Here is a 26,582-nt window from a genome sequence, read left to right on the forward strand (position 1 = left end):
GGTCTCTCATGGGCTTCTGTGGGAAACTTGCTCCGCTTGCAGGTAAAAGGCTGTTTGTTGTAACTGCCAGCCCCACAAACTCCTCCTGGGCTGTCCACGTGACCACGCTTTCCATTTGATTGCGAGGCTCAGGAAATTTGGTGCTTTCATTAAAGCCCCAGCTCCTGGAGTCAGCTGGTTCTGAGAGACTCATAGTTTTCATTTAAAAAAGCAGTAAGTGTCTAATCCTCATGGGAGTGGGGAAAAGCTTGAAAATATGAATTCTGAAGGCTCAAATACCAGAAGGCAAATAAGGCAGAAGAGCCCCAAGTGTATTATATTTACAACCTCATGATGTGTAAGCCAGGCCTATGGTTGATGAGGGGCTTGACCTGTGATGTTTGAGCGCTTGGGGCTGGGTCTCCACCCTCTTGTGCCTGGGGCTGTCATTTACAGCTGGGCCAACTGGGTTCAGAATGCTCCGGTTCTGATCCGCTAGGACTGTGCAGCCAGGCAGGGAGCCCTTTGCCCGGGCATCAGTGACAACACAAGGAGCACAGCAGAAAAGAATCAGGCAGTCGTCTTCCCGTCTCGCGCAGCATCACCAGCAGTTGAGTTTCTGCGGGACAAATTGGGCCCAGCTGGGCCCCCCGTTGCCTTTGGATCGTCCCTCTGTTTCACTTACGCAAGCCCACTGGTGTCTAATGAGAGCTGCGCGAAGAACTGGTTTCTTTAGGTGAGCTTCGGTGCACGGCCAACCCGAAAAATGGGAAAAAAAAGTCTCTGGGCGTATGGAGCGTTTTGTTTGGCTTTAGAGTTTTTTAAAACTTTAAAAAAAAATAAAAGTGAAGTGAAATTGGAAACGAAAAGTCATTTTAAATTAAAAAATCCAAGCCTTTGGAGGTGGGGAGAGGTGAGTTTCATTTCTCCAGACCAAATAAATCGGCGAATTCGATGTGAATTCGCAAGATGTTTCCATCGACCAGAACCTGCATTTTTCAGTGGAAAAAACGTTGTATCTGAAAAATTTCCCCCTGTTGCACATCTGCTAGGGATCCGCCAGGTGTTGTCCAGGGCCAGGGGGTCGCGGAGGGTCAGCAAGGCAGAATTTATCCTGCAGCGGGGGATGGCATGCGGGAGGCGCAAAGAATGCGGCAGAACTCTGAGCCCAGCCTGCCACTGGCAGATCCCACGCCCACCTCCCCAAGTTGCCACTTCTGCAGCCTCACGGTGCAGGACAGATCAGCACTTTGAACATGCGTCCCTGGCACAGTCACTCGACATAAGCTGTTCCTCGTACTGTATCCTCCCCTACAGTAAAATTGTAGCTCTGCCCTTGGAAGTGTATCTGGAAACCACCCGATAGGGAGCTCTCCGCGCCCAGGGACTTTGTAACCTGTCCAGACAACAGGGCCCTGCCCCATGACCCGGGTTCCTAGGCAGCGCTGTAATACAAACAAATAACAACTCGTGACTGCTGCATTATGCTCAGAAGAGCAGATTCATACAGCTCTCAGCCGACAGCACATCTCCGTTACAATGGGCGCCCACGTATCAGCCCCCATCCTGCAAACATTTCCGTGCTGAACTGCCCTACCATGCGTAGTGCCGTACCTTTCAATGGGGTTACTCACAGTATTAACGCTAAGCACGTGTTAAGTCTGTGCAGGATCGGGGCCTGCTTTTCGATGCCCTGCTGCTCTTTGCATCCCTTATTTTGGTTCCTTTCTGATGTGCCCCACGTTTGCTGCTTGGCAGGTTTTGAGCCATGCAGAATGATCTACTGATGAGCTCTCCTAAGCTTCAGGAAGAGGAATTGGAGTTAGGGCAATTTAGTGCTGACCGGGGAATCTCTGCTCAGGAAGCCTTCAGATTCCTTCTGATTTCCCAGCTCCAACTGAGCTGTTTCTGTGGCTGTAGTGGGAGCCTTCAGTCTCTCCCCCGACTGTCTCTTCCTCACCCACTGCGCCAGGGGAAAGGGAACTCGCATGTTTCCTGGAGTGTCTGTCCAGGAAGCACAGGGGGATAGACCATTGCAAATCCTCCAACCCTGCAAGCGCTTACACACATGCTTAACGTTAAATACGAGCCCAAAGGATTGTACTCACGTGCTTAGAGGTAAGCATGTATCTATGTCTTTGCAGGATCAAGCCCTAGATGGGTGTAGTTGTGATTGCAGTTTACTACACTCGCAATAGCTCACGTGCAGCCCTTACGTAAAAGCCCTGTGGAATTTAACCAGTACGTTTCAATAAACATCTAATGGGGTTCTGGGGGAATCACGCTTAGAAACAGAGAATGAAAGCCTTTCTGTAACGGGTTTTATTTACCCATCTATGGCAGACATATAATTTTATATTGAATTCTGCAGGATGATTTGGATTTTAATGGCCGCTGAGGGTGCATTTATGACATGTGAATGAATAATTAATAGATGGGTTTCAGAGTAACAGCTGTGTTAGTCTGTATTCGCAAAAAGAAAAGGAGGACTTGTGGCACCTTAGAGACTAACCAGTTTATTTGAGCATGAGCTTTCGTGAGCTACAGCTCACTTCAATGAGCTACAGCTCATTCATACCATGAATCGGTATGCATCCGATGAAGTGAGCTGTAGCTCACGAAAGCTTATGCTCAAATAAATTGGTTAGTCTCTAAGGTGCCACAAGTCCTCCTTTTCTTTTTAATTAATAGATGTTAAGCAGTTCTAAAGGTCAACAGGTTGCTTATGATCATCGATTGCACCTTTTACTGATGTGCTAGTTACTGTCTATAACACAGGCTGCTTGGATGCTATTGCTACAGAAATAAGAGCACGCTACGTCTATTCATCACTTATTAACCCTTTATAAACTATTTATAAATGTGCCCATAATATAAAGTGTGACCATTGTAACGACCAATGGATTTTAGTTTATGTGATCTTCAAATAAACCAGGAATTTTATGTCTCTGCTGTTCCTTCTCTCTCTTTCTCTCACATTAGGTTTGGGTTGTTTTCTTGCCCATTTTGTACCCTGAGGACGTCCTGTCACTAATTGGTAGTGACGTATTCTCCTCTTACAGGTAGTTCTTGCCATGCCTTATGATACCCCCGTGCCAGGATACAAGAACAACACCGTGAACACAATGCGGCTGTGGTCTGCCAAAGCACCCAATGACTTCAACCTTCAGGAGTGTAAGTGCTGTGTCTCTGCAGTCTCTGGTCATTGCTTATCTCAGAAGCTCGCTGGGGCAGGGAGGGGGGGGGGGTGTGGCACCTGGCAGGGGGGGGCCCAGATACAATAGCACACCCTGTGAATAACACATAACACGTGCGGGTATATTTAAATCCGTCCCCCCACTTGTGCGGGAAGGGCTGGCGTCTGGCCAAAATAACAATTGTTCTGAGTCTTTAGATGTCGGTTCTGTTGGAGGGCAAGTCAGTTTGAGCCTTCAGTCCACTTATCTGCCATGCAGGTGTGGAGCGATGCGGCCAGGCTACCAGGCGTCGCACATCTCAGGCCACAGGCTGAATTTCCCAGCCCCACTCACACACCTGCAGCCCCACTGGGACAGCAGGCATTTGGCTGCACGGGGCAGAAGCGGCAATTCCACCTGTGGCTGTGAGAGGCCACCGTTGAGCCTGCCTCAGGCGGCTTCTCTCTGGCTTCCTGCTGCTGGAGGCTCTGGCATGAGGAGCGGTGGTTTTCTGCCCCACCCTGGGGCCCCAGGGAAGTCCTCTTTCCCCGGCTGAGGGACCCAGCTCTCCGCCTAGACAGCACCTGCCTATCGCAGCACCCCCCCACCTGTCCCAGACACCCCACTACTCACCTACCCCAGTGCTCCCAGACATCCCAGCACCCCCTCTCTACACAGCCACCCCGTGACTGCAGCTAGCCCCCATTGATCCAGATACCCCAGCATCCGCCCACTAAACCTAGGCAGCTTCTAGCCTCCACCACCCTAGGACACCCTCCCACCTAGCCACCCACCCTGTCCCTGCCCAGCCCTAGAGCTGCCAAGTTCTGTGCCGCCCCACCAGTCCCCTCCCCCGCAGGGCTTGGGGCAGGATCTGCAGACCGTACACCCAAGTCCCTGAGGTTATGCACAGACTTTGTAAAGATGTAAATTGACTCTTTCAATCGTTTGCATACCGTGTCATGTGGAGCCGCAGAAAACTTGGCCGGGGTGTGACGATTGGGCCGTGCACTGGCATGAAACAGGAGGGATGCCTGGGGATGCCATTTTAACAGCCTGCTCTGTGCAAGGTTTTCTGCTCCTCCATCTCCCCGGCTACACATGGTCGTCCAGTGCACCTCAGCGCTGCTCATTGGCCAGTCCTGGATAAAACAGACCACGCAGAGACATCCCGAAGCTGTCAGCTGGGCAGCGCTGGGACAGCGAGTACCCGCTAAGCCTCTGTGGTTACCTTCCAGGCTGCTTGCCACCCTCAGTCGAGGTGTGTGCGACAGCCGCGTGAGAGGCTGGAGGGCAGCGTGCAGCCCCCCGTGTGTCGCTACTCGCTACGCATCGTGGACTCCGGACGCGGGGCCGAGGGGCTCAGGTGGTTAATCTAGCTCTCCTGAAGCCCTGGGGGCCGAATGGAGCGTTACGCAGTAGCGGAGGGGGATGAAATGACCGGGCTTCAAGGGATCCGGGTGCAATGAAGCCAAGTGCGAAGTACTTCCCCTAGGAAGGGAAAATCAAATGCTCAGCTACAGAATGGGGGAGGACTGGCAAGGTGGTCGTACCGCTGGGAAGGAGTTGGGGTTCTAGCTGATTGATGACGCCTATTCAAGCTGCGATGGGATGCTGCCGCTAATGTCACTCCGGGGGCTCGTCACAGCGGTGTCGTACATAAGGCAGGGAGGTCACTGTCCCACTCTGCTCAGCACCGCTGAGGCCTCAGCTGCAGTCCCGTGTCCAGTTCTGGGCGCCGCACTTTGGGAATGAGTCCAGAGGAGCAGAGTAAAAACGAACAGAGGTTTAGAAAACCTGAGCTCTGAGGGAAGCTTAAAAGACTGGGTGTGTGTACTCGGGAGAAAAGAAGACTGAAGTGGGGGGACCTGACGACAGTCTGCACATATGTGAAGGGCTGTTACAGAGGACGGTGATCAATTGTTCTCCATGGCCACTGACGGTAGGACAAGAAGCCGTGGGATTAATCTGCACCAAGGTAGATTTAGGTGAGATACTAGGAAAAACTCTCTAACGCTCAAGGCAGTTATGCTCTGGAACAGGCTTCCAGGGAGGTTGTGGGATCCCCGTGACTGGATGTTTTTAAGAACAAGCTGGACAAACCCCTGTCAGGGCTGATTTAGGGTTTACTTGGTCCTGCCTGAGCTCAGGGGGCTGGAACTGGTGATCTCTCGAGGTCCCTTATTTCCCTGATTCTGTGAGGTCCCGGCTCTGCCACTGATGCCCCGTGTGATCTCGGCTAAGTGACGTGATCTCTCTGTGCCTCAGTTCCTCAGCTCTAAACTCCCACCCTTTGTCTTATCTGCTGAGTCTGTAACTCCTCGGGGCTGGGACTGGCATGCTGTGTTGTGGCGCCTAGCAGAATCAGGTCCTAGCTCCCTTCCTCCTTCCCTCCTGCCAGTTGTGGGAAGAACACATGCCAAGGCATGCGCGTGTTAGGGAGTAAGGTAAAAGTGTGTTGTCCTAACGGCTGTATGGCTCTGCATGCTGTCTCTCTCCTCAGTCAATGTGGGCGATTATATCGAGGCTGTGTTGGATAGAAACCTGGCAGAAAACATCTCCCGAGTCCTGTATCCGAATGACAATGTGAGTGACCCCCTTCCCTATGCACCTTCTCACCCCTTGGGTGCATTGTGTTGTACCAATAAAATAAAAACCAGCAGGATCTTATTAAAGGGAAAAAGGCAAAATACCACATTTATTGTGAATACAGAAAGAATCATAGTAAGCAGTTAGTTATAGCTATAACATTCCATTCAATCTCATATTTATTCACACATTCATTCATACAAACACACACACACACATACACACCCACACACACAGGTTCTGCAAGGTTGTTATCATAGTTACCAGCCTTAGAGTTGCTCATGCCAAGCCACTGGCCAGGTGGCCTGGACATGAGGAGGGAGCAGGGCCTTGTCAGATGCTCATCTGATGCTCCTGGAAGTTGGTTTGCAGAATCAGACCCCAAAGTTCTCACTTTTTAGAGTCTATTTTTATAGGAATTTCTTCCTATGGCAGTCTATGGGAATTGCTTCATCATGCTGTTGCTGAATCAATCAGCAGATAGCACATTCCTGACGGCTCCAAGATGTTATCTTGTTCTTTGGTTCTCCCATTCTTGAGGCTGTTGGGTGGATTCCAGTCTGCCCTCCGGGGGGGGGGGGGGTCCTCTGGTTATTTCCACTTGACGCCTTCTTCAGCCGATGGACACTGGATTCTTAGGCTGGCACCTCCCTGATCATTCAGTTATTATCCACACCAAGCATCCATCCACATACATCCTCTATCTCTATTTTAATCACAATGGTTAATACAACAAAAGGGCGGGGAGTCTCTGGGTGCTGTTTCTGTTGTTAGAGTATTGCTTTGAGTCTCTCTCTCTGTGAATTGCTTTGAGAACAGACTCTGTCTTAGAATGTACTAACACAGTTAGCAGCTTGCAAGTTTCACACAGAGAGGGAGAGAAACAGCACCAAAAACCAAGAGACCTCTTAATTAGTAATACCCTGGAATTTAAACTATGGGGAATCAAACTCATTTGTGATTTTAATACAGAACTTCTTTAATATGATCCAACAATTGTGCCTAGTGAACATTTAAAGGGGGCCAGAGCAGTAGTTGGGGTTACCTAGGGCCTGACCCAAAGCCCACTGCAGGCGTTGGGCGCCTTTCCACTGACCTCGCAGGCCCCCCAGCAGGTCACACTGCACCTACGTGGTGGTTAACCGCAGCGGGGTGCGTTGCAGCAGCGGGGTGCTAGCAAGAGCCAAGCTGATGGCTGGGCCTTGTGTGTCTAGTTCTTTGAAGGGAAAGAGCTGCGGCTGAAGCAGGAATACTTCGTGGTAGCTGCCACCCTGCAGGACATCATTCGCCGTTTCAAGTCTTCCAACTTCGGCTCCCGAGACCCAGTCAGGACGTGCTTTGAGACCTTCCCAGACAAGGTGAGTGCGCGGCAGATGCTGCCGCCCCAGGCCCTGCTGATACCACCTCTCTCCATCACATCCTTCGAAAGCAGGCACTAAGGACCACATTGCCAAAGGATTTAGGTGTCGAACTCCAGCCCCTACAGCTACTTTCAAAAGAGTGAACATTTCTTGTGAAAAATGTGCCCCTTTTTCCTTTGAATTTTTGGAAGAACATTGGCCAGCTCCGCTAGAGGCATTCCTTGGCATCCATCCCGCCCCAGAGACCTTGTGCGTGGCGGGTGGCGATGGCCATGGACGCTGAATTAGCTCGGTCGCTGCCCGGTGGATTGGCCGCTCTACAGAGCGTGGGCTGGTATCGCTCTGCTGGCAGAACCTCTCGTGGAGACCTTGGAGTTCTGCCGGTGGAGCTGCATCACCTCCCCGAACAAAATTAGCTATGTCAAAAGAGAGACTCCTCTTTCGGGGTGGGTGTGTCTACACCAAGCGTTTTGCTGGCATAGCGATCTTGCGGGGGGAGGTTCCACACTCAGAGCTGATATAGCTCTGCGGCAAAGCTGTGTCGTGTAGACCCAGCCTGGGAGCACAGGAGCATGTCCCCGCGAGTGGGTCTCACCTGGGAATGTCTCCGCTGCAGGTCGCCATTCAGCTGAACGACACTCACCCAGCACTTTCCATCCCGGAGCTCATGCGGATCCTGGTGGACGTGGAGAAAATGGAGTGGGAGAAGGTGAGTGTGAAGGGGTGGAGCTGGGCCGGGCCTGTGTTCAGACCCTGCCTCGCCGGCTCTTGCAGGAGGGTGGCCTTGGCCAGACCCAGGAGAGCCTCAATTAACCCTGACTTTGACCCTCTCCCCAGTCATGCATCCTCCTCTGTGGGGACTTTACTCTCCCTCTCAAGCCTTCCTGTCTTTGCTGCCTCTTGCTTCCTCTCTGCAGCTGCAGTGAGTGGGGGAGCTGCCCACAGCGGCCCGGGTCCCTCTTGACCGTGCCTTCTCCAAGAGCTTTTTGCCCTGCAGTTTCTCCTGCTGACTTCCTGCTGTCTGATATCCACCTCTCTTTTTGTTGTGCTGGGCTGTTCCCCTCTCCCCATCTCCCATAGAATCATAGGAGATTAGGGTTGGAAGGGACCTCAGGAGGTCATCTAGTCCAACCCCCTGCTCAAAGCAGGACCAGTCCCCAACTAAATCATCCCAGCCAGGGCTTTGTCCTGCCCACTCCACTTCCACTGCGCTCCCTTCTCCCACACTGTTCCCTTCCCGCCCCACAGCTGGGTCTGCTTTCTGTCCTGTTTCCCCCACCCCCCCACACACAGGCTCTTTGCTGTAACTGGAGTCCTGGTTGCCCTCCTGTTGGGCAGGAAGTGCCCCCTGCCGGCACAGATCTCGTGGAGAAGAAGCAAAGCGACCTAGAAGCAGGGAAGGCCGCTCTCCTAGCAGCTGTGGGGCTGGCCTGCACTGGATAGGCCTGGCAGAGCTTCTGGAGGGCCCAGGGCTAGTGGGCTTCAGAGTAAATTCATTGATTGGAGCACAGACTTGAACTGGGGGCTCTCAAATCCCAGGTGAGGGCCTGAGGCGCTGGCCTATCGGGGGACTCTGTAAGAGCCTTGGGGTATGTCTACGCTGCAGTAAAACACCCACGGCTGGCCCGTGTCAGCTGACCAGGGCTATAGAATTGCAGTGCAGATGCTGAGGCTGGAGCCCGGGCTCTGGGCTTCTGCTCGCTTGTGAGATCCCCAATCCCAGGCTCCAGCCTGAGCCCACCCTCCGAGCAGCACGTTCACCTGAAACACCCTTTTCCTGTCCCAAGTCGGGATGAAAAGTCAAAATCTCGAAAATTTTTGTGAACCAAAAATAAATAAATGCAAATTCCGATTGAGCCAACCGAAATGTTCCCTTTCAATTTTGACCTTTTAAATCCTGGTTTTTACCTTTTTTAGTATAAATTAAGCTAAAAAATGGAAATGGTTGTGAACTGAAATACGAGCCTGATCTAGGGTTTGAGGCGGTTAAAACGGGACCGTTCAACAGCGTCCACATGCTTTTTCTTAGAAATGTTTGGGACCAGGGGCTTCATCAGAGCCAACCCCTGCCTGTTAGCAGGACCACGAGTCAGCATTTTCTGACGGAAAAACGTCGTCGGCCTGTGAGTCGGCCCCACCGAGCTGGTCTGAGCGCTGAAAGGTCGTTCCTGGGCAGCGCGGTTAGAGATATCGGCTGTGTGTGTGTGTGAGAGAGAGAGAGAGACGTTCCCTGTCTCTGGGCAGTGCCACCCTCTGCTCTGAGATGTGGTCACAATTTGACACAGTTTAAGGCCAGAAGGAACCAGCCCATGAGCTAGTCGGACGGCCTCTAGCACAACCCGACAACCGAACTCCGCAGGGTATCGCAGCCCACAGCAGATAGACAATCATGTGCCCTGGGCAGGGAACAGGAGGGACTGAGGTGACCTGGGGGGAAGATTCCTTCCCCACCCCACGTGTGGCGATCAGTTAGACCCTGAGGACGTGGACCAGCCAGCCCAGCGCCTGCGGGGGCTCCTAGTCTGACCCTGTTGTTGAATTTCACCCAGAGGCCCCAGTAATGACGTGAGTCAGACTCGAGCCTCTGAGGCGTTTGATGTGAGCGTGTTTGTCCCCCCCGCAGGCCTGGGAGGTCACAAAGCGAACCTGCGCCTACACCAACCACACCGTGCTGCCTGAGGCCCTGGAGCGCTGGCCGGTCTCCATGTTCGAGAAGCTGCTGCCGCGCCACCTGGAGATCATTTATACCATCAACCAAAGGCATCTGGATGTGAGGGGCTCGCGTGCTCTGGAACAGGAGCTGGCCCCGGCTAACAGGGACCTCGTCTCGCCCAGGTCCCACGGCCCAGGCCTGGCCTGTGGGACGTGGATCTGCTGCTCTCGGCGTGCTGCCCCCGGACGAGCGTTTGCAGCTCAGAATCACTGTCGCTCTGAGCTGCCGCTCCCCGCCGGGCCGTGGCTCTGCCGTCTCCCGCCGTGGCTGCCCCGTACAGGGCGGTTCGGGACGCTGTGGATAGATAGCGGCGATCAGCCTCCAGCGCTGCCCGGCTGGTCCCTGTCACCACCAGGAAGGGAGTGGCTGGTAAAGGCCCCCCTGGGTCCTTGGTGCCCCGTCTGCCTTTGAAAATACCCGCTAAAAATGTGAATGTGTGGGGTGCACCAGCCCAGGAGCAGCCCTGGGGGCGCTGTGACCCACTCCTGCTCCAAGGCACAGTACCTCCCTGCCCCCCATTGCTCTTGTCACCCCCCCTTTGCTCCTCAAGGCTGCGCTGCTGACATTTCTGTGTGTGTGTCCTGGCAGCATGTGGCCGCCATCTACCCTGGAGACCTAGACCGTCTGCGTAGGATGTCCGTGATCGAGGAAGGGGACTGCAAGAGGATTAACATGGCCCACCTCTGCGTGATCGGCTCCCACGCCGTCAATGGGGTGGCCAGGATTCACTCCGAAATCGTGAAGAATTCCGTGTGAGTGACTCACCCACAGAGCAGCCTCCCATTCAGAGCACGCTGCTTTTCCTCACCACCCAGCCCTGTAAACTTAGCCTGGAAGCTGAGAGTCAAGCTGGGTTCTTTCCTCCTCACACCACCAGTACTCGACTCTGCAGGCCATACAGAGCTTTCTGTTACGTAAGAACAGCCACACTGGGTCAGACCAAAGGTCCTTCTAGCCCAGTATCCTGTCTTCTGACAGTGGCCAATGCCAGGTGCCCCAGAGGGAATGACCAGGTAATCATCAAGTGATCCATTCCTAGCAAACAGAGGTTAGAGACACCATTCCTGTCCATCCTAGCTAACAGCCATTGATGGATCTATCCTCCATAAACTTATCTAATCCTTTTTTGAACCCTGTTATAGTCTTGGCCTTCACAACATCCTCTGGCAAGGAGTTCCACAGGTTGATTGTATGTTGTATGAAAAAATACTTTCTTTTGTTTGTTTTAAACCTGCTGCCTCTTAATTTCATTTGGTTGACCCCTAGTTCTTGTGTTGTGAGAAGGAGTAAATAACCCTTCCTTATTTACTTTCTCCACACCAGTCATGATTTTATAGACCTCAATCATATCCCCCCTTTGTCGTCTCTAATAAGATGGGGACTTTTCAGCTTGGAAAAATCTCTCCTGTTCCATACCCCTAATGGTTTTTGTTGCCCTTATCTGTACCTTTTCCAATTCAATATATCTTTTTAAAGATGGGACGACCACATCTGCACGCAGTATTCAAGCTGTGGGTGTACCATGAATTTATAGAGAGGCAATATGATATTTTCTGTCTTGTCTATCCTTTTTCTTAATGATTCCCAGGATTCTGTTCACTTTTTTGACTGCTGCTGCACACTGAGTGGATGTTTTCAGAGAACTATCCACAATGACTCCCAAGATCTTTTTGTTTTTGAGAGGTAACAGCTAATTTAGCCCCCATCATTTTATATGTATAGTTGAGATGATGTTTTCCAATGTGCATTACTTTGCATTTATCAACATTGAATTTCATCCTCCATTTTGTTGCCCAGTCACCCAGTTTTGAGAGAGCCTTTTGCAGCTCTTCGCAGTCTGCCTGTGACTTAACTATCTTGAGTAGCTTTGTAACATCTGCAAATTTTGCCACCTCGCTGTTTACCCCTTTTTCCAGAAAATTTATGAATATGTTGAATAGGACTGGTTCCAGAACAGACCCCTGGGGACACCACTATTTACCTCTCTCCATTCTGAAAACTGACCATTTATTCCCACCCTTTGTATCCTATCTTTTAACCAGTTACTGATCCATGAGGGGACCTTCCCTCTTACCCCATGACAGCTGACTTTGCTTAAGAGCCTTTGGTGAGGGACCTTGTCAAAGGCTTTCTGAAAATCTAAGTACACCCTTGCAAACCCTGCTGTAATTCCCCCTTTCCCACCACTTGCTCCTAAAAAGGAAGGACGCATGCACTTACATCATGGTGATGGAGGGGACCGTAGATCAGGGCCTTCTGCAAGAGAGAGAAGCAGACTTTGGGTAGATTCAGAGCCTAGGTGTGGAATCGCAGTTTCAGCAGCTTGGAGCACAGGTAAGGGCCTAGTACAGGTCCAACTGATGTCAGCAGAAAGATTTTAGCTGGAGTTGTAAATAGAGTCAGGAGCATCCGAGGTTACAGTTTGATAAAACTCTGCTGGGAATGGACCTGTTCAGTGTCTCCCCTACTGCCCATGCATTTCAGATTCAAAGATTTCTATGAGATGGAACCAGAGAAGTTCCAGAACAAGACGAACGGCATCACTCCGAGGCGTTGGCTCCTGCTGTGCAACCCAGGACTAGCAAGTGTAATTGCTGAGGTGAGCCACTCGAACGGGAGCTACTTAATCCTAGTGTTTGGCCACAAAATAGTCTTCAGAGCAATGTAAACAAACAGGGGGCCAGATCTTCAGCAGGTGTCAATCCACGTAGCTCCAGGCAAGTCTAGAGGGGCAGCTGTCTCTCTTCTTGAGCCTCTGACACACACATGCATTGATGGTTGAGCTTTAAAATCAGCCATCAGGAGTTAATCAAAGAACTGCACACCTTTGGCTCCATCTTCCCATGGGCTGAGGGTAGATTGTCGGAACAGCATCACCTCCCTTGATGTCATGATATATGGAATGACAGTCTGTCTTAAATGGGGCATGCACTAAAGAAAATATGTACAGCCACTCTCACAAACCGGCTCTCACACAGCTTGAGTTCCAGCTTTGTCTCCTTTGTTTACCAGGACCACACCTTGCTAAGAACTCCATACAGCACACTAAGACATCTAGTGGCTGATAATACACTGCAAGTACTCTGTCCATCAGATATTCCAGCTGGAAGTAATTCCCGGCACATACGGCCGTTCTTTGCTTAGCTGTATGGGAGTGCTGTGGAATTGTGTGATAGACTGAAATGTTTTTGTACCAATCATTTATTCCCAGTACATTTGAACTCTAAAACAATGCATAGTAATAACCCAGCCACAATAATTGCTGCCATATTTTTGCCACGCCTGGCTTTTTTCTTTTCTTTTTTCTTTCCCAGTCAGGACTGAGGCACTTCTAGCAGGGAAGTGAAATTCTGCAGCAAGTCAGACATCTAGCAAAGGACATTCATCTCCGGTTTTATTTCCTCAGAAAATCGGAGAAGATTTTGTAACCGATCTGAGCCAGCTGAAGAAGTTACTGGATTTTGTCACTGACGAGGTGTTTATCAGGGATGTGGCCAAAGTCAAACAGGTAACGTGGACATCGGGGCAACTAGTTCACAGCCTAGTTCTCAGGCTGAAAATTCTGCTGGGGCAAATGGGTGCACTCTGTTGACATCCGTGGTGTTTTACCTGGCAGAGAATTGGGCCCATAGAATCTCGAGATGGAAAATACCTATTAGTTGGTCTTGCCCATTCCCCTGACCGTGCAGGATTGTCCATTTTTTGTCTGACTCAGGTTGAAAAGTTGAAATACCAAAACTCATTCCAGAATGAGAAGTTCTGAAAAATTTTGATGGGGAAACTTTGAAACACTTTGATTCAGGGCAGCACAGCATTACCCTGTACCTGCCCAAGCTGCTTCATCGCCTCCTGGGAGCTGTAGTTTGGGTACCTCATGCCCATTCATCCTATGGGCTGGGCTCCACGGCCACTACATCTCCCATGATGCATGGTGTTCATGGTACTCCCATGATGCAATGTGGCAGCTCAGTCAGAACGGGTATCTTGGTGCATCATGGGAGATGTAGTCTGGCCAAGGAGCCTAACCCATAGGGGAAATGGGGTTTGATGTACCTGAACCACGATGGCTCACGCGGACACAAATTAATGCTGAACCAGCAGGAAATGTTTTAATTTGATTTTCCAAACGGAAAATCGAGACATTTTGGCACAATCAACATTTTCTAACGGGAAACGTTAGTTTTGCTGCAACCACCTTTTCCAGCAAAAAACATCGATGGAAGATTCCTGACCAGCTCTAATATAAGAGACCTGACTGAGAGGACCAGAGAGAGGACCCGAGAGAGCTGCAGCACCAAAGAGATTCATGCTGGAGGCAACAGGCCGCTTTGGATTTGTCCCCATTTCTAGATGTCTGGCTGTGCCCCATTGGTAGTGAAATGCTCCTCCCATTTCTATCTTCTTACTCCCTCCCCCTGCCCCTGTCTTTCTCATGCTCTTGTTTTCTTCTTTTCTTATCCTCATTCCATCTTCCATCTGGCCCCACCTTTCCACAGCTGGCTGGGCAGGAACTTGGGAACTGCCAGACTGGAGCAGGCCATCTCGCCCACCATCCTGTCTTTGACAGTGGCCTTTCCCAGCTTCTACGGAGGAAGGAGCAAGAAAGCCCAGCAGTTATGGGATAATGTGACCCCAGGGAAAGTTTCCTCCTGACCCCAGTCAGCTGGGTGGTGGTTTGTGCCCTGGAGCATGAAGGTTTATAGCCCTTCCAAAACTCTTGGTTTTTTGACCCTTACTCGTGTGACTCTTGTTATCTGTATAAATGATCCCTTTTTAATACTGCTAAGCTCAGGGTGTCCATGATACCTTGTGGCAGTGAATTCCACACGCTAATTATACGCTGTGCGAAGAGGTATTTCCAGTGATCAGTTTGAAATTTGGGATCTTTCTATTTCAGTGACTGTCCTCTTGTTCTTGCACTGCCTTAGCAGTTCCCAATCTACCTCTCTGCGCAGTCCTTGCTTCAGGCAGCCATCCGCCCATCCCAGAGGTTCCCGGAAGTGCTTCAAGCTGTGAAGAAGAGGGATTTCCTCGTGCATTTCCAAACACGTGCACACAGCGTGTATTTGCACCTTTGTCGAGCAATCCGTGGCATTAGCTTTGGAGGCAGGTGTCTGGTGTGCAGGTAGAAGACGCCCATCCTACAAATCCCTGGGTGGGTGGAAGTTCACCACTCACTCCCCACCCACGGCGCTGAGCACTCGTGACTGGAGCTGGTCAGGAATTTTTCAGCAGAATGTTTTTTGTCAGAAAATGGCGATTCATGAAAACCAAAACTGTTCCTGGAAGTGTGTCCGTTTCAGTGGAACTTTTGTTGAGAACGACCCACAGATCCAGGAAGGAACTGTGACAGAGAGAGAGAGAGAAACCCACCCCAGCATTGCCAGCAGCCCAATGGTGAGGCTCTCACCTAGGAAAACCCAGGTTCGAGGCTCTGCTGTGAATCGGACAGAGCAGGGACTTGGTAAATATTCACTGGCCAGAGAGAGAATCTGCCAGAGGAGCTCTTGTTTTCCAGCAGCTGCACGGTGACAGACGAGCTGTCAGACAGGTACTCAGCTGTCTCCCCACTTTCTTTCCCAGGAGAACAAGCTCAAGTTCTCTGCCTACTTGGAGGAGAAGTACAAGGTGAAAATCAACCCGTCCTCCATGTTTGACGTGCACGTGAAGAGGATTCACGAGTACAAGAGGCAGCTCCTCAACTGCCTGCACATCATCACCCTCTACAACCGTGAGCTGGGTTCTCACTCCCACCTCTCCACGCAGCTGTGTGGCTCACTGGGACCCGAGGGCCCTTTGGGTGCAGGAAGGAGGGCTGTGCCCCCAGGCGCCAGTCCAGGGGCAGTGGGGGGGGACGACTGGGTTTGTCTCACAAAGTTCTGCCCCTCTGGCCTTGTTGTTGGTCCTTTCCCAAGCAATGTTTGGTTCCTAAATATGTATTTTCAGTGCAAATGGGTTTCCTAACTTCCAAAGACCCCAGTTACTGTTGGTTAACGTGGGCTGTATAACCCCATGGTCACGCTGTGTTCCAGAAATACCAGAGCCCAATTTCTGCTCCGGGAACGGATGGTCAATGTCAATTCTTGTGTCTTCACGGAAATGCTGATGGTGCTCTGAGGTGGCCATGACTGGAAGGTTTAGCACAGAAGCAGATGCAGATCTGGTGTCTATAGTTATGTTTACTTAGAGTATAAAGTCCTTAAGGCAGTGACCACATGTTCTGTATTTGTACAGCACCTGGCGCGACGGGGTCCTGTTCGTGACCGGTGCCTCCAACCGCTACTGCAGCCAAATAGCATCATCTCTTTGTTACTCTGCACCGTCACCCTGCATTACTCTAATTTTATCCTCTGAATCTTTCAGGCATGAGAAAAGACCCATCAAAGTCCTTCGTGCCAAGGACTGTCATGATTGGAGGAAAGGTGAGACGTTCCATTAACTCTTCCTTTTGAGCACCGTTTAATACGCTGAACTGGGTGCATACCTCTGCCTTCTGCTGGAGAGCGCGTGTATTACTGACCTTATGGCTTCCGGTCTGTAAAGACCGGAGCCCCCCCCCACCCCGTTCTCCACTGCACAGACACTGAGGGAGAGCACGAAGGTGGAGGCAGAGGCCTGGCCGAGGGAGCCCAGTGGCTGAGAGACTCAAACCACCTGGGGAAGGGTTTGGCCTGGGGACGAAGAATCACAGGCTGTGGCCACCAGTGGGGGTCTTTGCAGGACTCCGGTGGGCTTTGGCTCTTCACTCCAGCGCGGCCGGATCGTCTTGCTGCAGTCCCGTGCACCCTGTGTTCCGGCGCCAGAGCGGATGCTTGGTTTGAAAGCGCCTTTCTTCTGCCTCTGCTCAGCCCCGCTCCTGGAGCCGGCTGCCGTTCCGTAGTCGCCTTCTCTTCGGAGGGAGCGATCGCAGCTCCTCTGCAGCGGCCGCTTGCGGTGCCCGCTTCTCGCGGAGTACGCAGGCCTCAGCACATAGGTTTAAAACCATTTGTAAGCCTTGTGCCCCGTGTAAGCCCGCAGGGCCCCGGCCTCTTGAACCAAAGTAAGAATTTTCACTGCCCTGCCCCTAGGAATAGCATACGACCCGGGCTCCCAAACTCTCTTGGTCTTGCACCACCCTGTTGAAAGACCGTTTGAAGAGAACAGCTCAAGCTCACGCCTACCATCTCAGGAACCCCTGGCCTAGGCTGTTCATCTTGGCAACCTCCACTTGGACTGGAACTAGCAGTCTGGGGGGCTGCCACACGCCCTGGCTTGCAGCGGTTTCCATCCTATCCAGGGCTTACAGTTTGGTTCAGTGGCTCTCAGCACCCCCCACTGTACACACTGGTCCAGTCCCCCTGGGAGTCCCTTCTTTTCGCATTACTGTGTATTTCTTTATTTAACTTTTTCTGTGTCTCTGTCCCCCTCTGCAGGCAGCTCCCGGCTACCACATGGCCAAAATGATTATCAAACTGATCACGTCCATCGGGGACATCGTCAATAACGATCCCTATATAGGAGATCGACTGAAAGTCATCTTCTTGGAGAACTACAGGGTGTCCTTCGCTGAGAAAGGTAAGACAGCAAAGGGCGTGGACTGCGTGGATGCTGTGAGTTGGTGGCGTCCGGGCCGTTCGTAAGGGAAACCAGGAACCGCTTTCACTAGGGGCAGTGCTGGGATTAAGGGTCAGACTGAGAAATGGGGATAAGGGAACTCTGTGTATTTGGCAATAGCAAACGCAGCAAGGGAAATGCGGGAGCAGACTGTGGGGCGGGGTGGATCTGGCCAGAGCAGGGCACAGGTTGTGGGTCTCCATTGAAACCTCCCTTTGGAGCTTTCCCAGCATTCCCTGCTGTGGGATTGCAAAGCGTGGGGTGCTCCAGCCGTAAGTACCAGAGAAGCTGCACGGGCAGAAGAGACCTCGCCACGAGGATGCAGCCCCTGTAGCTCTTCGCTCTTCCTGCTCCGATGTGTCCACTCACGTAAACGCGAGGAGTGAGATCCAGCTGAGAACAGCCCCGAGGGTGATATTTGAGTGCTCCCCATCCTGGGCGAACCAGAGACGTGTGTCGGAGACCTGATGCGTTCAAAGGGGCCTGGAGCTCTGGCTGTGCGTTGTCATGGAAACTCTCCCTGCGTTTGAATGTCCCGGCTCAGGCAGCCCTGAACCAGGAACACGCGCCCATGTATAGCGCTGCTCTGGGGTCTCCTGTTCTGACACAGCCGGCTGCCTGTCCTCGGGTGCCCAGCCGTGGATTCACCTCCCCAGCCATCACCAGCCACGTGATTTTCCACTTGCACTTCACCCCAGGCTCCTGTGGGGAAGGACCGGGCTGGATCCTGGTTTCCTGGTGCCGGTTGGGAAGAGACTTGCTCCAGGAAGGGGTTGTCAGTGGCGCTCCGGCCAGGGGTGCAGTGCTCCTGGCTGGTGATAGTGGCTCCTGGGAGCGGGGTGAGGATGGGGGTGTGTGCCGAGTGCCTGGGAGAGCCTGACTGCAGATGTCGGCCCAGCCCCTCGGCTGTGGAGCTTTGGGTCTGGGCTGCAGAGGTGACTTTGTGCCCCTCTCCCCCAGGTCCTGGCCGGCTCTGCACCTAGCTGGTGCCCTGAGCTTGAGCACCCTGCGTTGTATCCGCCCACGGGGCCAGCGGAGCCGCTGGGGACTGGGCAGGCCCCAGGAGCTGCGAGCCAGCAGCAGGGCAGGGGTGCGTAGGAGCCACGGTGCTGGCCCCACACTGCTGTTCAATCCCTGTACTGGAGGGAGGGGCCTGTCCCTGGCTGGCTCCGCGGGGCAGAGAGGTGCACAGGGCTGTTAGCCAGCTGGCCCCAACAGCCACGGCCCGCCCCCGCGGGCTGGCCCCTGTAAGAGCTGGGACAAGGGGTAAAGAACAGCGGCCTGTTAACTGCCTCCTTCCCCCCCACCCGCAGTGATTCCCGCGGCCGATCTGTCCCAGCAGATCTCCACGGCTGGCACCGAGGCCTCAGGCACGGGGAACATGAAGTTCATGCTGAACGGGGCCCTCACCATCGGGACCATGGACGGGGCCAACGTGGAGATGGCGGAGGAAGCCGGCGAGGAGAATCTGTTCATCTTCGGCATGCGGGTGGAGGACGTGGAGGCATTAGACAAGCGAGGGTTTGTAGAACATCAATAAGAACAGCAAACCCCTGCTCTGGTTTCAGATTTAAAGTGTTTGCCCAGTGCATCCCAGGCTGCCCCCTGCCAGAACGTCCTTAGCCCCCCCGCCCCCCCTTCCCCCATTGCCCCAGGCGTTCCAGGGCAAGCTGGCCGTGGGCCGGAGTGGGAGCTGGGGGAAGGACGCGAGCTGTTGTGTGGAAAGGGGAGAGGGCGAGATAGGTGCAGCCGCGTGCGGGAAGGAGACGGGTCTGGGTCCGAGTCAGCGTTACGGGAGTGGAGCAGGAATAGCTGCCAGGAGCAGGTCGCTCTGGTTGGATTCAGAGCCAGGGACTCGTGGAGCGTTGCTCATGGCCCTGGCACGGGTGGGAGGGGCACTAGGGCCTGGTCTAGGGCACTGACCGTCATGCGTCTGCTGCATTGGGTAGCCATGCCAAGCAGCAACTAGCAGAGGTTGCTGGGTGAGACGTCCCCCACCCCTGCGTAGCGCTGGGGAATGAGCCCCGCTCCTGGGAAGCAGCAGTGGCCGCTGGGGTACGTGGCTGCAGCGGATCGGGGCTGTAGCATCAGTTTTCACCTCTGATGTGTTAAAAAAAATCAAACCAACCCCCCACCCAGCTCCACACGCAGTCCCCTTGCGTCACGGAATCCAGCAGGTCCGGGCCAGCACCGCGTCCCGTGCACTGTTCCTTCTAAGCTGTGCACGCAGATCCTAAACCCCGCGCGCACAAAAATGCACACAGAAGACATTTTTAGCGCACATGGCCTGTCAAAAATTAGAGGGAACATTGGTCCCGTGTCCTGCCCCGCCGCAGAGGGGCTGGAATGGCAGAGAGACCAGGTCTGCTTAAGTAGCTCTTAAACTCCCACCCTTGCAACCCCGCCAGTGGGAGGAAGCCTGGACGCATGAACGGAGACAGGTCCCCGCCTCTAAACCCTGCTCCAGCTGAACTCGAGGATAGGGCCGAGGGCTCGCAGCCTGGTGGCATCAGCACGCCGTGGAGGAGCCCGCCCCAGTGAATCATCAGCGCAGGGCATTGAGGAAAAGGCCAGTGTGGACACATGGTGACACTCCAAAGAGCACCTGCATCCCCTGGTCAGACGCGACCTCAGCACTTTGGGCCAGATGTGTCAAAGGGATTTAGGCACCTAAAGATGGTACCTAGTAGGACTTTTGACACACCCAACTCCCACTGAAACCAAGGGGGGTTAGATGCTCAGGCACTTTTAAAAGCCACACTGAGAGCCTCTCTAAGTGCTGAAGTACCACTGAAAAACGGTCCTTCGGCTCCTAAATCCTTCAGGCTTGGCCTGCACTAGCAGGTGCTTGCTGGTAGCGCTGTGCTGCCAAACCCCCCTCCTGTGCACACAGCTTGTGCCGACGCAGCTCGGACCAGCGACTGGGGCCTTGGGCTGGTACAGTTCAGCCCAGGTCCCCCAAACAAAATAAGCCAGCCTGGCAAAAGGACACGTCTTTTTCTGGTATCAAAATAGGATTAAAAAAATCCCTGCTTACTGCCGCTATCCCAGCAAGCTGCTAGCAGAGCCCTGGTCGAAAAGCCCCTTTTGGAAATGGGGCCTCGGCTCCTCGGTCACTTCGCTGCCTTGGCAAGCCGAGGGCAGTCGGCGACCCGCGGCGCTGGGTGCAAACACTGGTACTCCCCTGAAAGCTGTTGCCGGGGGAAGGCGCTAACCTTTCACTGCCACGAGAACGTGGCTCCTATTGCTGGGTGTGCCCAAGCCGTACGGAGCCGGCTGCAGCATGCACGTCTCTCCTGCGTAGGTACAATGCTAGGGAATACTACGAGCGCATTCCGGAGCTGAGACAAGCCATCGACCAGCTCAGCAGCGGCTTCTTCTCGCCTAGAGACCCTGGCTGCTTCCGGGATGTCATCAATATGTTGATGAACCACGACAGGTAGGAGCCAGTGAACTTGGTCCTTCGTTCCAATCCGGTATGGAAGCCCCTGTGAGCCTCTGGTGCAATATTCCCCATCCATCTCCAGCCTGGGGAGATGTGGTCGGGTGGCCATGGAAGCTGGAGTCCAGTTAAGGACGTCGGACCAGGTCCAACCTGCCCCTTTGTGAAAGCCCCGGTCCCCTTCCCATGATGGCCCCATTCACGGAGCCGAGTGGGCTGGACTTCACGCTGCACCCGTGCTCTGGCCGTGGACTCCCAGCCCAGGGCAGCGGCTGGCCCTTGTACCCAGGGCTAGTGTGCAGCTGTCACAGCAGGCGTAATGCCCGGCCCAGTGCACGTCGGTCTCACCCACTGGTTCCCTTCTCCTCGTGCGGACGCAGCCGGCCCGCAGTGAGTGACTGGGGCCTTCCCTGCGCTTGTAACCCTGGGGCTGCGGGCCAGGCTCCTTCCCACGTTTGGGCCAGGGCCCCACCCTCCTGTGCCTGGGGTACTGCTGCCCCGGGGAGGGTAAAACGCCGTGAATGTCAAGCCAGCTTCCTTCTCTTCCTTCCAGCAGGGGTGGCTTGCGGGGGGGGGCTGGTCCCCCCACCCTGGAAGAGAGCAGGGGGGCAGCCCTGGATTCCTAGCGATTCTCTAAAGACAAGAGCCGCTGCTGCGGAGGATCTCTGCCTCCCTGCCTGGCATCACCACCCCTGCAGCCATGGCACGGTGCTGCCCTCGGAATCCCTCCCCGGTGCCAACGTGCAGTAACTCGCTCCAGGGGCCCCACTGGGCCTGCAGCCCTCTACCCCGCTTCCCCACCCCGGACCTGGGGCTTCTGCAGGGGAGCGGGGAGCGCCAGTACCTGGCTAACACCATGGATTCATCTCCCTGCCACTCACAGATGCACGGGGGAAATGAGAGCCAAGAAACAGGGCACGGACTGGGTTATGAGCAGACAGCACCAGTTTCCTTCAGTCTGCGATAGCCACGTAGGCTCCTTCAGCAGCTCAGGGCTGTGTCGGTTCCTAATGCTGGAGAAACCCAGCAGCACATTTCCTGATCGTCCCTGATCCTTCGCACTGACCTGAGCAGCTGACTCAGGCTTGAGTTCCGCATCTCACTCTCCTCTGCTCTGGTTTCAGATTTAAAGTGTTTGCCGACTACCAGGCCTACATGGAGTGTCAAGGCCACGTTGACCAATTGTACAGGGTAAGAGAACCACGCACTGCAGCAAGCGGCTGGATGGTCAGCAACACCGACGGTGAACGCGAAGGCCTCATCTCCACTCATGGGTTTGCTGGCAAAGCTAAACCGGCGTAGCCCTGCTGGCAACCCCTCCTAGTACAGAGCCAGTTTGTGGCGGTAGAGCTCACACTGGCTCAGCAAGTGAAATAACCAGCCCAGCGCACGCCCTTTGGTGCTGATATAACTACATCTGCACTAGGGCTTTTGCCGTCTTAAAAGTGTCACCGAAACTTGTTGCACATAAGAACGGCCAGACTGCGTCAGACGAAAGGTCCATCCAGCCCAGTGTCCTGTCTGCTGACAGCGGCCAATGCCAGGTGCCCCAGAGGGAATGAACAGAACAGGGAATCATCCAGTGACCCATCCCCTGTCGCCCATTCCCAGCTTCTGGCAAAAAGCAGGGGTAAAAGTTTCTAGTGCAGAGCTGTCCTCAGCCACCGTCCTGCTCCAGGGGAAGTGGTGGAGACCCCATCCCCTGGATATTAGAAGTATGTTGGCCAAAAGGCTAGTAAATAAATGTACAAGAGAACAGACCTGCACTGGCCGGGCGCCAGAGTAGATGACCTGTCCGGCTTTTCCGGCTCTCGGTTCTGTTGCGTCAGGAACCCTGCTGCAGCAGCAATGAATGTGGTTGTGTTTTCACAAAGCAAAGCGTGAACAAGCTGCCTGCCCCACACTCTGACCCCGTCCATGCTAGCGAGCGGGGCAGTCTGTACAGGGCTGTTGTTCCAATCGGGAGCAGAGTGACTGGGAGGGGACAGCCCAGAAGCAGCTCGCTCCAAGTCACACTCCGAAAGCTGTGACCCATGCGGTTTCATGTTGCCTTTTCATCTTCATTACAGAAGCCAAGAGAGTGGACTAAGAAGGTCATCAAGAACATCGCTTCCTCAGGGAAGTTTTCCAGCGACAGGACGATCACCGAGTATGCCAGAGAAATCTGGGGTGTGGAGCCATCAGCTGTGAAGATCCCCCCACCTAACATCCCCAGGGATTAAGCTTGGCACTAAATGTGTGTCTGGTTGATCCAGGCTTAAGGTGCTTCTGGTTTCCAGCTAGGTTTGCACAGATGAACTTAACACCAGTTGAGGGTCTGGAATCTATAAAATAGGGCATTTGCTAGGGAGAAGAGGCGGGTGCTTTTAATAAGAGCAGAGAGGAGAGATGTTGGCCAAAGCCTTGTGTGTGAAAACAGGTAAAACAAAAGGAGCAGCAGGAAACCTGGTTAGAACTAAGGCCATTCTGTCTGTTACTCATTTAACCAACTTGCATGTCCTGTACCATGTTGAGTGAGCTAATGGCTGCCTAGGCTTCCTGAAGATACATCCCATGCTAGGCCAAGCACTTAGTGAAATTCTTGTTTTCCCCTTCCGTAGAAAGGCTGCTCTAATCTCTATAGAGGGGGTGATCACTGAACACCCTGCTCAGATGATCTGCCAGCATGGTCTGAACCTGCCCACGCCTCCTACCCCACCAGTCGTTGCTAGGAGCCTCACCTGGGTTCTTACACCTTCTAGCCACAGTCAGTGCTGGGACACTGGTTAGGTGAAGCAGGAGTGGAACCAACACAGGTCATTTTCCCTATTTAAAGGTAAATGACCCCACTCTAGCCAAGTGTCTGGTTTTGCTGCATGGGGTGAAAGAGGCTTAAACTCCACTAGCCAGCAGGCCCATTTTAATGATCAAGAAATGAGATTTATTTATTTTTAAACTGCCCTGTAGGAAACTTGCAGAAGGAGCTGACAGGCTCTGTGTGTGCACAGCAGGGGGCTTTTGGAGAACACCTGAGCCCTAACCTCATGGTTGTTTCTGCATCTAGCAGCCCCAGGTGGGGTGTGTTTTTCATGCTGAAAGGAAGCAGCTACTGGACTTCAGCCAAGATTGAAACCACCTGCTTTCCTTACCAAAGACTGCACCTCATTTGAATTAAAAAGCAGCTTGCAGACAGCAATTAAATATGGAGGTGCCCCCTGGAGCTGTTATAGGTCCTGGTCTAAGGCACTATCTTGCTCCAAGTGGTGTCTGTAGAGCTGCTAGGAAGGCATGTGAGATTGTATTAGCTTTCATCAAGCAGTTTGTGGCTGGGCCTGGATTGCGCTCCTGTTTCCACTTTGTAACGCCTACAAGGCCCATGCTGGCCGAAGGGCTGACTGGTCTCTGAAGAAATACTTGCAAGCACCAGCCTGTAAACGCTGTGCTTGTGAGATAGCATGGTGGGGCTGGATGGCTTCTGAGGCATGTGGCCACAGGCACAGGGCAAAGAGGAACCCATCAGCTTAGCACTTCCCCTGGCTTCCCAAGCCCCGCCTGAACCCAAGATCCATTTTTGTTGTTGGTGCAGTTGTTGGCCCCGCAGTAAGGGACAAAGACACTGTCACTTTCCCTCTGGCCAAGGGCCCTGCAGTTACTGTGCTGGCCAAGGGCCCTTGCTGGCCACGCTGACCTGTTCCTGCACAGAACTGCTGCATCCCCTTTTCTACCCCACCCAAGCCCAACTGTCTCTGTGACCTATGCCCAGAACAAGCCATCACCCACCCTGGGGCATTGGCTACCAACCAGACCACCTCCATCAAGGAAAGAGGCCCAAAGCTGGAACCATCAGCTAGCAGGCAAGTCACTTCCCCCAAAGCCCTTCAGTCTGCTCAGAGCTATAAGGCAGGGTCAGGACAGCCTGGCAGGCAGCAACCCCCTGCTCCAGGGACCATGACAGCCCCAGTGCTCTTAGCGGCTGCCCCTGTTGTCCAATAGGGGAAAAGGCCTGGAACAGTATGGATGGGCTCTACAGCAAGGGGCCTCCACAGCCCAGGGAAGGACCTGAGTATTAGGCTCCATGTATGTTATCAGCCACAGCTGGACTCCATCACAGCCCATGCGTTGCTGGAATTTGAAGCTCCTATTGCTGGAAGAGCCAGGTTCCTGCATGGTCTCCCTTGGCCCAGCTCACCCAGAGCAAGCGCGATCTGATACGATAACTGCATTGTCCTTGCCAAGCCTCCCCCTGTGCATTTCCTTAGTCCTACGAGTGGAGCCAGGAAAAGCACAGTCAGTAGGAACCTCAGTACAGGTGAGGCTCTGGGCCCAGGAGCTGACTGCCAAATACAGAATTGCTGGGAAAGCTCATCTGCAATAGCACACCTGAAATTAAGTCACTGTGTCCGGGCTGGCGCACCTTTGCTGTGACCATTGATGTGTTAACTTACATCATGTCTCTATGCCCATGAGCAAAGAAAGGGACTAAGCCCGTCACTTCCCAGCGAGGAAGGGGATACACTTTTGGTGTGCACTGAAATCAAGTACAGTCCCTTCTTTAAATGATCAAAAAGACCAACCCTTAAGTCCACTTAACAATTTTTCACTGTAGTGTTGTTGCAGCCATGTTAGACCAAGAATCGTGGAGAGACAAGATGGGTGAAAAAGGGCTTTTAATGGCTCATGAGCTGGAGAAGACCTGAAGAGCTCAGTGTAGCATTATCTCACTCACCTTGTGGCTCTAGGATTTTTAAATGCTGTCAAATTTCTTGAGTATACAACGCTACTTCTGCTAAAGAATGTACCATACTTCATCTGCATGCAGCTGCTGATCTACTTCCATTGTGTTTTGTGTTGATCTGTACTAGGCAGAGTACTTGCTGGATTGTCAATGTGTTACTCACATTTCATAGTCTGTGTTCCACGAACTGGGATATTTGAACTGCAGATCAGCTCGTACTGAGCAGGAACGTGGAAGGTTTTGAAATTAGAGCATCCCAGTTGCTTCCGTATCTGCCTCTAATGGGACATGCAAATAGATTTAGTGTATTGTTTCAACATGCTGGCATGAAGTATGGATATTAATCTGTGTAGTGAATCTGTGTTCCTCACTTGTGCATTGGAAACTGATTAAAACAGTCAAAACGGCCAGCTGGTTTGTGTTCAAATCCTTGCTCTCTAGTACTGATAGCCTCACAATAATATAAACCTTAGAAATTGACTGGGGGCTCAGCAAATTAAGTAATCACTGATTCTGCTTTCCCTCCCCGCCACCCAGGACCATCCTTACCCATACACCAGCTACGTAGGGCACCAGGAAATGTGGGGCACCAGCTAGGAAAGCTGCCACTGCCCCTGCTCTGCCTCTTCCCCAAAGCTCCCACCCCTGGTCTGCCCCAGCCCTACCTCCATTTCACCCCTTCCCCAAGCTATGGCCTGGGGGACTGCAGCAGGGGTCGGGTATGCCCTCGCACTCACCAGGCGATGGGAATTGGAGCAGGTTAGGGCCTGGTCGCTCCTCTCTGCCAGCTCCCAGCCACACCACCAATGAGTGCTGGAGGGTGGTTCCCTTCTGCCCCCCAAGTCCCAAGGCCGGGAGCCAGAGAAGCAGAGCAGAGGCAGGCTGGGGCCAGGTCACTCCACGTCCCGCCACCCCATAAGTGCAGGGTCGGGCCTGCCCTGCAGTCACCAGGCAGCAGGAAGTGGAGTGACCTGGCCCCAACCCACTCCGCTGGCACATGCTGGGGGGCAGTTTC

General features: G+C 53.3%; 1 protein-coding gene across 5 annotated transcripts in view; it reads left to right on the top strand.

The window, feature by feature from the left end:
- PYGB (glycogen phosphorylase B) overlaps positions 1–25,975 on the top strand; it is a 42,792-nt gene extending 16,817 nt beyond the window's left edge. For 4 of the 5 annotated variants that reach the window (XM_073339946.1, XM_073339947.1, XM_073339948.1 and 1 more), the window contains 15 exons: positions 3,042–3,153; positions 5,659–5,741; positions 6,959–7,102; positions 7,722–7,814; positions 9,729–9,875; positions 10,407–10,570; positions 12,303–12,417; positions 13,225–13,326; positions 15,402–15,549; positions 16,182–16,240; positions 17,231–17,372; positions 18,725–18,932; positions 20,716–20,850; positions 21,978–22,044; positions 22,923–25,975. In XM_073339946.1, coding sequence (XP_073196047.1) covers positions 3,042–3,153; positions 5,659–5,741; positions 6,959–7,102; positions 7,722–7,814; positions 9,729–9,875; positions 10,407–10,570; positions 12,303–12,417; positions 13,225–13,326; positions 15,402–15,549; positions 16,182–16,240; positions 17,231–17,372; positions 18,725–18,932; positions 20,716–20,850; positions 21,978–22,044; positions 22,923–23,075 — 1,872 coding nt within the window. In that variant the 3' untranslated portion in view covers positions 23,076–25,975. Of the gene's footprint in view, positions 1–3,041; positions 3,154–5,658; positions 5,742–6,958; positions 7,103–7,721; positions 7,815–9,728; positions 9,876–10,406; positions 10,571–12,302; positions 12,418–13,224; positions 13,327–15,401; positions 15,550–16,181; positions 16,241–17,230; positions 17,373–18,724; positions 18,933–20,715; positions 20,851–21,977; positions 22,045–22,922 lie in introns of those variants that run through there. The other variant, XM_073339950.1, reaches the window with a different exon arrangement.
- The last annotated feature ends 607 nt before the right edge of the window (positions 25,976–26,582 follow it).

The sequence above is a fragment of the Lepidochelys kempii genome, chromosome 3 (genome assembly GCF_965140265.1).
Source record: "Lepidochelys kempii isolate rLepKem1 chromosome 3, rLepKem1.hap2, whole genome shotgun sequence".
NCBI lineage: Eukaryota > Metazoa > Chordata > Testudines > Cheloniidae > Lepidochelys > Lepidochelys kempii.